Below are 15620 nucleotides of genomic sequence, written 5' to 3'. Positions count from 1 at the left end.
GCTGTTTTCTTAAAGGGGGCCTTGAAGGGGGGGGGGAGAAGCTTCCTCCTGCAGGGATCTGGTGCAAAGGGAGTTGCAGGCCAGGAGGCGGGAAAGGGGAGAGGGGTGGGCATTGCTGGCCAGGATCGCCTTAATAATAGTATTAATTTTAATATTTATACCCCAGCCTCAGTGTCCGGCTTCCTTCCTTCCTTAGGCACCAAGTGAAAGCATTGCTCTTCTCCCAGGGGTTTGGCTCATTAAAAAATCTATGGACTTCACAACTGCATTGGGGGGGAGGGTTGTCGCTTTTATTTCTTACAATGCTATGCATCACTGTGTTGTTGTTTTTCTTGTAAGCTGCCCTGTGATCTTTGGAGGAAGGGCAGTATAGAAATGTAAAGAACAGCAGTAAAAATAGGAAACCCTGTTGTGTTCAAGGGGGAGGCTGAGACAGAGTCTCTGACCAGCAATGTATAGCAGGACATGCTTAGGATGGAATATTGTTATTATTATTTTATTATTAATTCATTACTTGCACCCTGTCTATTTCACTGTGTTGCCTCAGCCACTCTGGGCGGCTTCCAACAAAATAACATTAAAACATCAAAAACTTCCCTGTACAGTACCTCAGGTTAAGTACTTAATTCCTTAAGTACCGTATTTTTCCCTCTATAACACGCAGATTTTTTCTCCTAAAAAGGAAGGGGAAATGTCTGTGCGTGTTATAGAGCGAATGTGTGGTCCCTGGAGCCGAAAAATCAGGCAAAAATCAAATCGCCAGGCAAAAATCAAATTGCGGCGCTTCACTGAGAAGGGAAAACTGAAAAAAGGAAGCGGCTGCTTTCCTGCATTCTGCCTCAGGGTCTTACTGCCCACCCTCCTCTGTTTCCTTGCTGTGTTTGCTGAAACGGAACAAAGAGCAGGGAAAGCCCCTCCCCTCCAGGCAAGCTCCGTTGCTGCTGGGGGAGAGGGAGAGAGAGGGGGGAAGGGAGAGAGAGGGGGGGAGGGGGAGGGAGAGAGAGGGGGGGAGGGAGAGAGAGAGAGGGGGAGGGAGGGAGAGAGAGAGAGAGAGAGATGGCTGGCTGGCTGGCTTGGGTGGGGGAAAACTTTTGCCTTTCTTTTCTCCAACCCGTTAAATCCCTCTCCTGCATTCTTAGCCAGCTGCTTCTCTGCACACCCCTCTAATATCCCTTCTTTGTTTTTCCTTCGCTCCCCACTTAAAATGTGGTTACAAAGCATGGATCCACATGGATCCTCAGGATCTTTGCATTGGGTCACCCCAAATTCACCATCAGATCACATAGCATGTCCATGGCTACAGCCTGCACCAAAAAAATCACGCACCCACTGTTGCCTGGGGCTGCAATGGTGCAAAAATGTGGTTAAAAAGCATGGATCCACAGGGATTCTCAGGATCCTTACATTGGGTCACCCCAAATTCACCATCAGATCACACAGCATGTCCATGGCTACAGCCTGCACCAAAAAAATCACGCACCCACTGTTGCCTGGGGCTGCAATGGTGCAAAAACGTGGTTAAAAAGCATGGCTCCACAGGGATTCTCAGGATCTTTGCATTGGGTCACCCCAAATTCACCATCAGATCACATAGCATGTCCATGGCTACAGCCTGCACCAAAAAAATCACGCACCCACTGTTGCCTGGGGCTGCAATGGTGCAAAAACGTGGTTACAAAGCATGGATCCACAGGGATTCTCAGGATCTTTGCATTGGGTCACCCCAAATTCACCATCAGATCACATAGCATGTCCATGGCTACAGCCTGCACCAAAAAAATCACGCACCCACTGTTGCCTGGGGCTGCAATTGTGCAAAAACGTGGTTACAAAGCATGGATCCACAGGAATTCTCAGGATTTTGGCATTGGGTCACCCCAAATTCACCATCAGATCACATGTCTGTGGCCACAGCATGAAGCCCAAAAATGATACATCCACTGTTTCATTCAGAATGTTTTTTCCCTTGTTTTCCTCCTCTAAAAACAATGTGCGTGTTATGGTCAGGTGCGTGTTATAGAGCGAAAAATACGGTACTTAGTCCGTACTTAACCTGAAACTGTTCTTAACCTGAAGCACCACTTTAACTAACTGGGCCCCCTGCTGCTGCCGCGCCGCTGGAGCATGATTTCTGTTCTCATCCTGAAGTAAAGTTCTTAACCTGAAGCTCTATTTCTGGGTTTGCGGAGTCGGTAACCTGAAGCGTATGTAACCTGACGTACCACTGTACAGGGCTGCCATCGGAGGTCTTCCAGTTTGGCCTTTGGTTTTTCAAGAAATGCCCTCTTTAAGAAATCTGCTCTTTAAGGAGCAGTGCTCCAAAGTGCTTATCTTGTGAACTTGCCGTCTAAGTTGTTTACTCCTGACCAAAGCTCCTGTTTCCCAAAAGGACAGGAGGGGGAGCAGAGGAGAAAAGGGATGGGTTTGAAGGCTCTCTCCCCTGATCAACAAGAGCAAAGGGTGTTTGCAGGGCAGGAGGACAGAGGAGGAGGCAGTGAGGGAAGAGGGACGAGTGGGCGGATCCCCCGCCTCTCCCAGGGGGTCCAGATGCAAGCAAGGGGCTTCCTCCTTCTCCATGCAAGGGCCACCCATGTATTCAGAGCAGTCCTTTGCAGATTAACTCTTAGTTCCAAGGGATCTACTCTCAGGCCACTAATGTGCATACCATGCTAGCCTTAGGAAGCGAGGCGGGACAGGCAGGTGAAAGGAATTTGCAAGGGTGTTTGAAAATGGGTGGAGGATCTTGGGAAGGGGGTGTCCAGTTGGGGCTTCTCCAGGGGCAGCAGAATGTCTTGGGCAGGAGAATCCCTGCAGGGTCTCTCAGACTCCCTTGGCTTCTTCTTCTTCCCTCCCTCCCAGGAAGCTGCAACTTGAGACTGAACCTGCAACCCTGGCCAGGATGGAAGGAGGAAGATGGACAGTTGACCTGGTCAGGCTGTCTCCCGCATCCCTCCACAGAACCTCTGAGCATTCCCTCCCAGGACCCTTGGAGAAATCTGGTGAGTTCCAGGAGAGAGGAGATGGGGACAGGGATAGATGGATGGTGGAGGGAGAAAGAGGAAAAGATGGAGAGGAGACAAATGGAAGGAAGTTCCTGACAGGAAGAAGGAACGGGTGAGGCCTTCTCCGAAGCAGCTCTTTGTTTCTTGAATCCCTTTCATCAAGTAGTGGGGGCAGATTTTCTTCCTCCAGGATTTTAAATCTTAGGAGTTACAGTGGTACCTCGGTTCTCAAACTTAATTGTTCCAGAAGTCTTCCAAAACCAAAGCGTTCCTAAACCAAGGTGTGTTTTCCCATAGAAAGTAATGCATTAATCCGTTCCAGACTTTTAAAAACAACCCCTAAAACAGCAATGTAACATGAATTTTACTATCAAACAAGACCATTGATCCATAAATATAAAGCAATAATCAATGTTCTGTACCATAAAATAAATAAGACAGCATTGTAGATGAAAAAAAATAAAATTAATTTTTTTTGTACCTGCACTGATGATAGTCATTGATTAAATGGGGGGCTTTTATCCCTTTCCACAGTCAATCTATAAATCAATCATAAATAAACAAGCCTCAGTCAAAAATGCAAAAGCCACAAAAACACAAAAAATAGGAAAAAACTAAAGCAGCAAATGTCACCTCAGAACACTGCAACCAGGAATGGCTTGAATATTGATGGGGGCGGAGGAGCTTAAATTAGCTGTGCAAGGGAACAAATGGGATGAAATAAGCCTTGATCACGATCGAAACAACTTAAATTAGCTGCTCAAGGGTAAAACGGAATGAAAAAAGCCTTAAATAAGATGGGGGGCACCTAAAGTTACTGCGCAACAGTACAAATGGAAGCTCAGGAGCACGTTCGGTTTCCAAGGCAAACTTCAAAAACAGGAGCACCTATTTCTGGGTTTGCAAATGATGAATCAACAGAAGCATAGTCAATCTATGGACTTCCCTTTTTTTTGAAATATTTGTATTGGTTTTTACAAATACAAGTTTATATATCAGAGACATTTTTCTAATCATTTCATGAGATTCTCTGAATCACATGACTTCGCTCCATCCCTTTCATGAGTCCTTATATTAATTTTTCCAAAACTACATTCAGTAGTACCTCCACTTTGCAAACGGGATCCGTTAAGGAGCCCCAGACAGATTCCGAGTTTTTTGCAAACCAGAGGACCGCTTCTGTACACGCACGCGGCGCAATAGAGTGTTTCTACGCGTGCGAGCGGCGAAACCCGTAAAAATACCAGAGGCTTACGTAACACGGGGTACCACTGTATAGATACATTCTCCACAGTTTTCATTTATCTAAATTGTACATAAACTTATTTACAAGTGATTCCTAAAGTCCTGCTAAATTTTTGATTTGCTTGCAGTAATCACATAGGTAAATTATAAAATTTCCCCATTCTTTTTTAAAGTCCTTGTTTTCTTGATTCCTGAGTCTCGTGGCTAACTTTGCCATTTCGGCAGAGTCCAGCAGTTTGGCTTGCCATTCTTCCCTAGTTGGGATTATTGCATCTTTCCGTCATTGGGATAATAACATCTGGGCAGCTGTTGTCGCATACATATTCTTTCCTGGTCTTTTGCGATCTCAGTACCTGTAATTCCAAATAAATAAGCTTCTACATTCTTAACAAACATTATTTTAAACATTTTTCCCCAATTCATTATATTTGTTGTTGTTGTTTAGCCGTTTAGTCGTGTCCAACTTTTCGTGACCCCATGGACCAGAGCATGCCAGGCACTTCTGTCTTCCACTGCCTCCCGCAGTTTCGTCAAACTCATGCTGGTAGTTTCGTGAACACTATCCAACCATCTCGTCCTCTGTCGTCCCCTTCTCCTTGTGCCCTCCATCTTTCCCAACATTGGGGTCTTTTCCAGGGAGTTTTCTCTTCTCAGGAGGTGGCCAAAGTATTGGAGCCTCAGCTTCACGATCTGTCCTTCCAGTGAGCACTCAGGGCTGATTTCCTTAAGAATGGAGAGGTTTGATCTTCTTTCAGTCCATGGGGCTCTCAAGAGTCTCCTCCAGCACCATAATTTAAAGGCATCAATTCTTCGGTGATCAGCTTTCTTTATGGTCCAGCTTTCACTTCCATACATCACTACTGAGAAAACCATAGCTTTTACTGTACGGAACTGTGAACTTCAGATCTCTTTTCCAAAGCCTCTCCCAATCTGCCATTTGCATGTTATGTCCTAAGTCCCTTTCCCATTCCGTCATAACTGATTTGACATGTTCATCCTTTGTATACCATTCTAGGAGCAAGTTATACATTTTAGACAGAACTTTTTATGTTACTTCCTAAGAGTTCTTTTTGAAATGTGATGTCTCTTAACTAAAACCTTTCTTTTTGTCTATCTTAAAGATATCGTTTAGTTGATGGTACTGTAACCACTCAGTTAAAGCTTCCCTTATCTCTTCAAAATCTTTTTATTTCAGTTGGTTTTCAACTTCAGTTAACAGCTCTCTATAAGTCGGCTGATAACTTCTCATATTCAATTTTTTTTCAGAGATAATACTTCCAAGGGGGAAAGCCACCAGGTGTTTTTTACTCAAGCAAATTTTTATACTTCTCCCATACCCTACAAATTGGTTTTCTTACTATATGATTCCGAAAAGCTCTAAACACCTTGGCTTTTTCCTACCATAAATATGCATGCTATCCATTATTTGTGTCCTTCCAGATCTAAAATACAGTATCTATGTTTTCCATTCCCGGTTCTAGCAGATACAGGATGCTTCATAATAAAGTTTCAAATCCGGCAGGACGAAACCTCCTCTCTCTTAGATCTGTTAATAATTTATTTTTTATACTTGATTTCGTCCCTTGTCAGATAAACCTAGATATATCTTCTTGCCTGTAATGGTTCTAGGGGTTGCTTGTGCGTAAATCGGTGCCACGCTTGGCTGGGTTACCTGGGTGAACCCTTTCTGTCCGGACAGCCACTCACCCGTGACTGTCTCAATCGCTGGCAGAATCCGTCAGTGGACGTTTCTTGAACTTTTTCCAGGAAAGAAGCTCTTTGACGCCTAGTCTCCGCCTACTCTCCCTGCGCGGAATCCTTCTGCGCAGGGAGGGTGTGGGCAGCGGAGGACCCGTGCTCTCCCCGCTGGTCTCCGGCGAGGAGTCATGGAGCCACCTCGCCGATTCCCCCATCTGCCCCCCTTCTCCACTGGTGCTACGCTGATTTCCTTCCCCAGAAGATGGTCTGCCTCTCTCCCTCCTGGGACACTCTCCGGAATCCCTCTGGAGCCCTCCCTCTCCCTCTGGCTTTGATGGCAGTTCCCTGACCTTGCCATTTTTCAAAGCATCCTGCGTTGCCTATTGCCTGGACTGATTGGAATAAAAATAACATTTTTGGCAATACATTCATTTTTATTACTGATATTCTTCCCCAAAATGATAAATTCATTCTTCCCCATATCTCTAAAGCTCTTTTTATTTTTTTCCACTCATTCTTGTAATTGTCTTTAAAAATATTAATATTCTTAGCTGTCAAACAAATACCTCAGTATTTGACTTTGTTATGTATAACTAACTCTGTTTTCTGTTGTAATTCCTTTTGATCTTCCTCCATTGTGTTTTTTTACCAAAAACCTAGTCTTATTCTTGTTTAGTTTAAAGCCTCCAGCCTGCCCGAAGTCCTGTATCTTTTCTACCACCTTCGGTGGAGTATTTTTGGGATCCACTATAATTACAATTACTGTAAAAGCTTTTAATTTATATGCTTTATTTTCTACTGTTATTCCTGTAATTAATTTTCCACTTTTTCTCTCTCGCCAGGGCCTCTAATACCAAAATAAATAATAATGGTGATAGGGGATATCCTTGTCTGTTGGGTATTTTCAGTATGGTAGCGCTGTAGAGAGCTTGCTGGGGAGACCATGCATTAAAAAGGGACTCAAAAATAACTTAAACAAGGTTTTAATAAGAAAAACAAAAACTCCATTTACACTAAGTACATCAACAAACAAACATGACCCAACCACCAACCCATCCCCCAGGGTAATGGGAGAGCTAAGTGCTGCTCCTTATATACTACACCCAAATGCTGACACACCTTAATCAGTACAACTCAGCAGCACCTGCTGTTTCACAGCTGTAAAGCTGGGTCTCGTTATTTTGCTCTGGCCCTTTCTCTGGCCCCTTAAAGACATACACATCGGGTGGAACAATGAATAATAATAATAATAATAATAATAATAATAATAATAATAATTTATTATTTGTACCCCACCCATCTGGCTGGGTTTCCCCAGCCACTCTGGGCGGCTTCCATAAAAACCAAAAATACACTAAAATATCACAGATTAAAAACTTCCCTGAACAGGGCTGCCTTAAGATGTCTTCTGAATGTCAGGTAGTTATTTATCGCTTTGACATCTGATGGGAGGGCGTTCCACAGGGCAGGCGCCACGACCGAGAAGGCCCTCTGCCTGGTTCCCTGTAGCTTTGCTTCTCGCAATGAAGGAACCACCAGAAGGCCCTCAGCGCTGGACCTCAGCGTCCGGGCAGAACGATGGGGGTGGAGACGCTCCTTCAGGTATACTGGGCCAAGGCCGTTTAGGGATTTAAAGGTCAACACCAGCACTTTGAATTGTGCTCGGAAACGTACTGGGAGCCAATGTAGGTCTTTCAAGACCGATGTTATGTGGTCTCGGCGGCCGCCCCCAGTCACCAGTCTAGCTGCCGCATTCTGGATTAGTAGTAGTTTCCGAGTCACCTTCAAAGGTAGCCCCACGTAGAGTGCATTGCAGTAGTCCAAGCGGGAGATAACTAGAGCATGCACCACTCTGGCGAGACAGTCCGCGGGCAGGTAGGGTCTCAGCTGCCCTGGATACAGAATTGACCTGCGCCTCCATGGACAGCTGTGAGTCCAAAATGACTCCCAGGCTGCGCACCTGGTCCTTCAGGGGCACAGTTACCCTATTCAGGACCAGGGAGTCCTCCACACCTGCCCGCCCCCTGTCCCCCAAAAACAGTACTTCTGTCTTGTCAGGATTCAATCTCAATCCATTAGCCACCATCCATCCTCCAACCGCCTCCAGGCACTCACACAGGACCTTCACCGCCTTCACTGGTTCTGATTTGAAAGAGAGGTAGAGCTGGGTATCATCTGCATATTGATGGACACCCAGTCCAAACCCCCTGATGATCTCTCCCAGCAGCTTCATATAGATGTTTAAAAGCATGGGGGAGAGGACAGAACCCTGAGGCACCCCACAAGTGAGGGCCCAGGGGTCTGAACACTCATCCCCCACCACCACTTTCTGAACACGGCCCAGGAGGAAGGAGCGAAACCACTGTATAACAGTGCCCTCAGCTCCCAGCCCCTCTAGACGGTCCAGAAGGATGTTATGGTCGATTGTATCAAAGGCCGCTGAGAGATCCAGCAGAACTAGGAAACAACTCTCACCTTTGTCCCTAGCGCGCCAGAGATCATCAACCAGTGCGACCAAGGCAGTTTCAGTCCCATGATGAGGCCTGAATCCCGATTGGAAGGGATCCAAATGGTCTGCATCCTCCAGGCGTGCCTGGAGTTGTTCAGCAACCACGCGCTCAATCACCTTGCCCAAGAAAGGAAGATTTGAGACTGGGCGATAGTTGGCCATACTGGCCGGGTCTAAAGATGGTTTTTTAAGAAGCAGTTTAATGACCGCCTCTTTCAGCGGATCTGGGAATGTTCCCTCACAGAGGGAAGCATTCACCACCCCGTAGAGCCCATCGCCCAGCCCATCCCGGCTTGCTTGTATTAGCCAGGATGGGCAAGGATCCAGGAGACAGGTGGTTGGTTTCACGCGTCCAAGCAGCCTGTCCACATCCTTGGGGGTAGCGGATTGAAATTGATTCCATGCAACTTGACCAGACAGAGCCCTAGCCCTGCTCCCACGGTGGTGTCTAGCTCCTTACGAATATGAGTGATTTTATCTGCAAAAAACTTTGCAAAATCATTGCAGGAGATCTTGGGGTCTTTACAAGGCCCCGGTGGTAAAGGTGGTTCCGTTAAATTACGAACCACCTGAAAGAGTCTCCTGCTACTATTTTCTGCAGATGCAATAGAGGTGGTGAAGAAAGTCTTCTTCGCCATCGCTATCGCCACTCTAACCTGTGTCCGGTATCGCTAACCTGTATCACTCTAACCTGTGTCCGGTCAGATTCGGAGTGAGTTTTTTGCCACCGACGCTCTAGCCGTCTCAGCGATTGTTTCATCGCCCTCAGCTCCGAAGAAAACCACGGAGCTGTCCAGGCTCCATGCAATCGGAGAGGGCGCTTCGGAGCCAGACAGTCGATAGCCCTGGTTAACTCCGCATTCCAGCGGGCCACCAGGGAATCAGCTGAAAGGCCATCAACATGGGATAAAGCATCCCCTACCACTCTCTGGAAACCATTTGGATCCATTAAGTGGCGGGGGCGGACCATCCGAATTGGTCCCACCTCCCTGCAGAGGGGAAGGGTTGCGGAGAAGTCCAGTTGCACCAGGAAGTGATCTGACCATGGCACTTTTTTTGTTTCACTTTTACTTAGTGTCAGATCACCCACGTCACTAGAGGTGAACACCAGGTCTAAGGCATGTCCATGACTATGAGTTGGGCCAAACCTATTCAGGGACAGCCCCATGGAGGCCATGCTTTCCACGAAGTCCCGAGCAGCCCCTTGTAAGGTCGTGTCGGCATGGATGTTAAAATCTCCTAGGACAACCAAACTAGGTGTCTCCAGGAGAAAATCCGCCACGACCTGAAGCAGCTCAGGGAATCCTTGGTGCAGCGGGGAGGTCGGTACACCAAAAGGAATCCTGTACTGCCCCTATTGCCCAACTTCCAGAACATGCACTCAGAAAACTGGATCTTCCCAGTAGGACGCCTGGTGCAAGCTAGTGACTTCCTAAAAATCACTGCAACCCCCCCTCCCCGCCCACATGACCTGGGTTGCTGTGCATAAGAGAAACCTGGTGGGCAAGCAGCGGCAAGGACAGGCCCATCTGCTTCCTCCAACCAGGTCTCTGTCACTCATGCCAGGTCAAATCCTCCATCCACAATCAGGTCGTGGACGGCAGTGGTTTTAGTCATCATTGACCTGGCATTGCACAGCAACACCTTCAGGTCATGTAGATTTCCCCTGTTGATTCCAGTATCCATCCGGTCAAGGCCAGACCCGGAGGCAGGGATAGTCTTCAAACAACAACTAAACCTGCCTCCTCGGTAATGACATGGTCTGGTCTTAGCGTAACTCCGCCTCCTGCCCATGATCACCGAGATCGGATGTCCCAGTGCTCCCCCCCCCCCCGGTGGAACTTGTCCCAGCCATCGTGTTGGCTGGGGCCCCACTCCCAGGCAGCCCTGATCCCGCCCCTTAAAAACAAAATACAAACTATACAGAACCAATAAAACAACAACAACAACAAAAAGAAACAGAACAATTATACTAAAATTAATCCCCAACTAAATATCCATCCCACCCACCCCCAACAATGGAAAAAAGGAAAAAAAGAAATAAAAATTTAAATTGCCACCGACTGCTTGAGGACATTTTAAAGCACATTAACCACCTGGAACAGGGAAGCAATGGCAGAACACTTCCCACCCTTCCCAAAAAGTTTGTTCCAAATAAGGGCCTGGGCCACGTTCCCTGGGCCAGCTGGAAAAGGCCCTGGAAGGGAGCAGGCCCTGCAATCCTCACCCAGCCAATGGTCCGAGGCCTCACTGCAGCAGGAGTCCCTTTGTAGCTGGGAGAGAGGGCCTGGGCCACGCCCCCTGGGCCAGTTGGAAAAGGCCCTGGAAGGGAGCAGGCCCTGCAGTCCTCACCCAGCCGATGGTCCAAGGCCTCACTGCAGCAGTTGTCCCTTTGTAGCTGGGAGAGAGGGCCTGGGCCATGCCCCCAGGGCCAGTTGGGAAAAGCCCTGGAAGGGAGCAGACCCCGCAGTCCTCACCCAGCCGATGGTCCGAGGCTTCCCCGCAGCAGGAGTCCCTTTATAGCTGGGAGAGAGGGCCTGGGCCACGCCCCCTGGGCCAGTTGGAAAAGGCCCTGGAAGGGAGCAGCCCCTGCAGTCCTCACCCAGCCAATGGTCCCTTTACATTTAAAGAAACCATTCAAACCATTTCTATTGTTATTCCTGTAATTAATTTCTCCACTTTTTCTCTCTCGCCAGGGCCTCTAATACCAAAATAAATAATAATGCTGATAGGGGATATCCTTGTCTTGTCCCCTTCGTTATTTTACACTTTTCTGTTATAACCTTATTAACAATCAGCATAGACTGTTGGTAAAAATAAATTGCATCAATTCCTCTCCCAAATGCTTCCCCAAAATTCATTTTTTCTTTTATCTTTTTCATAAAAGCCCATGAAACATTATCAAAAGCCTTTTCAGCATCTATAAACATTAAGGCCGCTTTTTTCTCATTTCTTACTTACTTTCTTTCTTTTTTTTTGAGATCTTCCTCTTTTTTAAAAAATATAATATTTATTGAGGTTTCAATAAGACAGATAAAACAAAACGACAGAAAAACACACACACAAAACAAGTATACTTTCAGTCCTTATTTTCTTATACCTTATTTCCCACGACTTCCTCTCGCCTCCCCTTCTTGTATTCCAATTCCAAATGTTAGTTCAACAAGTTCTTATCCCCAGTTCTTACCATATTTCATTGTTATGTCAGTCCTTCTTCTTAAACCCTTTTTCCAAGGTCGACCCAGATTCCCTTGCACGAATTTCCCGATTTTATATTAATACCAAACCAAAAAACAAACATAATAAGCAATATCAAAAAACAATATTTATACAGCCTTTGGATTCATCAAACCCCACCCTCCCTTTCCCGGTTTCGATCCCCAAACCAATGTCCATCAGTCCATACACTATCAGCCTGGCGATCTCACATCAGAGGCTTTTAAGTCTCTCTCAGTTCCTCTTTGCCGGTTCTTTGGATAGTCTTTTATATTAAACTCCAAATCTCGGAGGAGCGCACTCCCAAAAAAGTCCACATTTCTTCCGGCCAGACCTCCATGTTTAGACAAATTCATAAATTCAAATGTCCCAAGCGCTCGAACTTCCATCTTAATCAAATTTGTAATCCATAAGTCTTCAGGTCTCCATCTGAATAAGTCTCTCCATTCTTCTTTCTCCAGTTCAAGCCAAATCTTCATCATCCAGTTCTTATTTTCCTTTGCGACCTTCCTGCCAGGCCTCTGGCCTTCTTTCGCCTTCTGCAACATTATAACTCCTCCTTCCTTTCCCTCCAGTTCCTCATGTTTATCTTCCACTTGTTCCACTTTCTCAAATTTGTCAAGTTTCTTTCCCTGCTCAGCTGCAAAGTCTTTTATTTCCGCTACAGGGGCTTTTGGTTCAAAAACAAAGACTTGAGTCAAGTCCCTTCCATTTCCAGTAAAATTATTTACTGTTTCATTCAGTCCCATGACCCCTGAAGCCAAAATATTACTTTGTTCTTGAAGCTTTCCCAAGAGATAAAGAGTCTTGTTCAACTCAGTGAGTATTTTTCCACTTCCAGCCTTTCTTGCAGTGTCCCGAAACCCCCTCTAGAGGGATTATGGATATTTACTATCCTCCTAGTTCCAGTCCCCAAATCAAAATAGCTTATTTTTCGACAGTTTATAACCAAAATGTAACAAATCCAACTGGCAAAGGCAGCAAAAACAATGTTACTTTGTAATCCCCAACTTTGACAGCTAATTTTGACAGCTGTCAAAGTCTTCTGTATCTTTCCAACAGGCTCTCTCGCTGATCACTCCCGGGTCCCGGGGGGTTGCACAGCTCTCAAAATCCACTCTTATCCTCCAGCAAAATTACTTATACTGTCCAATCGTGAAATTAATAACTTTGTTCAGTTACAATAAAAGATATTCTCTCGACCTTAGTTGTTTAGTCCTTGCTTTAAGTTGTCTACAAAACGGGGAGACAGACTTCCTTTTTGTATCTTCCCCAGTCGTACCAAATTAAAAGAAAAAATTTCCTTTTTAAGTCCAATTTCTATATTACTCACGGGTTGTTGCTTTTTAGTCCGAATGTTCTCAGGAAAAAGTCAGCGCTCTCCGTCCATGGCATGCGGCTTCACTCAGCAGGGGAAGCAGAGGACTCTCAGCACCGCGCCGCTCCCGTCCCCCGTTCCGAAGCCTTTAAAAAGGCTCCTTCGCAGGTCGGGGGGCGCAAATGGTGCCCGCCGAGTCACCAAGTCCACAGGCTTCCGCGCCTGTGGTTTTTAAGGGTCCCCGCGTCGCCGGCGCGGCAGAACCTGATCCCTACTGAGCCGATTCCCTCCGGAGCTCGGAGGGAATCCGCCATTAGATGTTGGCCCTAACCCGGAAGTATCTCATTTCTTACTTTCAAATATTCAATAATATCAATTATATTCCTTATATTATCCTTCATCTGACTTCCTGGTAGAAAGCAGGCCTGATTGTGCTGAATTTTTTCTGCTAATATGAGCAATAGTCTAAATGGACTTCTATGGACTTCCATCCTACAGGAGTGATGGCCAACAACTTGGATAGCTTGAAAAAGAGGATTAGACTGAAAGCACAGGAAGGCAGGGGGCTCTTGTACTCAAATCCTGCTTGCTGGTTTTCCACAGACATTTAGTTGGCCACTGTGAGAACAGGATGCTGGACTAGGGGGGCCTTTGCCCACTCGAACAGGCTCTTCTTATGTTCTAATACAGGCATCCCCAAACTTGGCCCTCCAGATGTTTTTGGACTGCAACTCCCAACGTCCCTAGCTAACAGGATCAGTGGTCAGGGATGATGGGAATTGTAGTCCCAAAACATCTGGAGGGCCAAGTTTGGGGATGCCTGTTCTAATATATTGCAATATTTTTACAGTTACATGTGGCACAGAAACACAAAGGTTTTACTTCTTAGTCATAGGAGAGACTGCTATTCAAGCCTGCGATCATTTACTCGCCGGAAAAAGAGAAATACTGTGGTACCTCGGGTTACATACACTTCAGGTTACATACGCTTCAGGTTACAGACTCTTATCACCCAGAAATAGTGCTTCAGGTTAAGAACTTTGCTTCAGGATGAGAACAGAAATCGTTCTCCGGCGGTGAAGGCCCCATTAGCTAAAGTGCTGCTTCAGCTTAAGAACAGTTTCTTTTTTTTTTTTAATAATAATTTTTATTGTTATACATTTTTATTGTTATACATTTTATAAAATTCCATCCAATTTTTCGTTTAAACCCGCCTACAATAAATCTTAGTTATTTTTTTACTTCCTTCAGCGTCTCTGACAATCATCCGTGGTTATACTTTTAATACACATTCCCTTTTTTCGTATTGCCATTTTTCCTCCTTACTCCCATTATTTCTAATAAACAATACTTGTTTTCTTTTTTTTTACAGTGCCTCTTTAAATCCCACTAGCGTTGTATTCACACCACATATATTTTTCAGATAATCCACAAATTTCCCCCAGTCTTCGATGAACTTTTGATCTTTAGTATATCTGATTTTCCCAGTTAATTTATCCAGTTCTGCATAATCTGTCATTTTTAGTCTCCATTCTATCGTCGGTATTTCCTCTTGTTTCCACCTCTGGGCTAACAGGATTCTGGCTGCCGTTACCGTGTACTGGAAAAGCTTACAGTCCTTTCTTCTGATGTCCTTTCCTACCATACCTAAGAGAAAAGCTTCGGGTTTTTTCACAAAAGTATATCTTAACATTTTTTTCAACACGTTATATATCATTTCCCAAAAGCTTTTCACTTTCTTACATTCCCACCACTGATGAAAGAATGTCCCTTCCTTATCTTTACACTTCCAACATTTGTTATCAACCTTATACATCTTTGCTAATTTTACAGGTGTCATATACCATCTATAAAACATTTTCATCACATTCTCCTTCAGTGTAATACAAGCCGTAAATTTTAAATGCTCTTTCCACAGTTTTTCCCAATCTTCAAATTGAATATTATACCCAAAATCCTTTGCCCACTGTTGTATCATTACCGATTTAACCTCTTCATCTTTCGTATTCCATTCCAGCAGTATCTTATACATTTTTGACAAAGTTTTATACTCATTATTTATAATGTCCTTTTGGAAACTTGATTCTTTTTCTACATAACCTTTTTCCTTCAAATCCTTTTTGAATATTTCATTTACCTGGTAATGATGTAGCCAATCATAAACTAAATCTTTAACTTGTTCATATGGCTTCACTTTCCATTTTCCTCCTTCATTAATTATCAGTTCCCCGTAGGTGGCCCATTTATTTCTCATATTAATCTTCTTCACACTTATTACCTCTAATGGGGACAGCCAATGTGGAACTTTTGGTTCCAGTATATTTTTGTATCTCTCCCAAACCTCTATTAATGAACCCCTGAAGATGTGGTTTCCAAATCCTTTATGAACCCTCTTTTTGTCACACCAGAGGTACGCGTGCCACCCAAATCTGTTATCAAATCCTTCAAGATCTAACAATTCATTATTTTCTAACTTTATCCATTCTTTTAACCAACAAAGGCAGGCTGCTTCATAATACAGTCTCATATCTGGCAGGGCGAAGCCTCCTCTTTCTTTTACATCTGTCAATAATTTAAATTTTATTCTAGGCTTCTTCCCCTGCCAGATATACCTTGAGATCACTTTTTGCCA

General features: G+C 45.0%; 1 protein-coding gene across 1 annotated transcript in view; it reads left to right on the top strand.

Moving 5' to 3' along the window:
* The first annotated feature begins 2875 nt into the window (after positions 1 to 2875).
* Positions 2876 to 15620, top strand: part of LOC310837897 (uncharacterized protein) — a 30233-nt gene continuing 17488 nt past the window's right edge. The window contains exon 1 of the mRNA XM_083725118.1: positions 2876 to 2999. Coding sequence (XP_083581244.1) covers positions 2900 to 2999 — 100 coding nt within the window. The 5' untranslated portion in view covers positions 2876 to 2899. The remainder of the gene's footprint in view (positions 3000 to 15620) is intronic.

The sequence above is a fragment of the Podarcis gaigeae genome, assembly GCF_964106915.1.
Source record: "Podarcis gaigeae genome assembly, chromosome: 2".
Classification (NCBI taxonomy): Eukaryota; Metazoa; Chordata; class Lepidosauria; order Squamata; family Lacertidae; genus Podarcis; species Podarcis gaigeae.
Note: the sequence above shows the minus strand (reverse complement) of the source record. Positions and strands in the feature narration are given on the sequence as shown.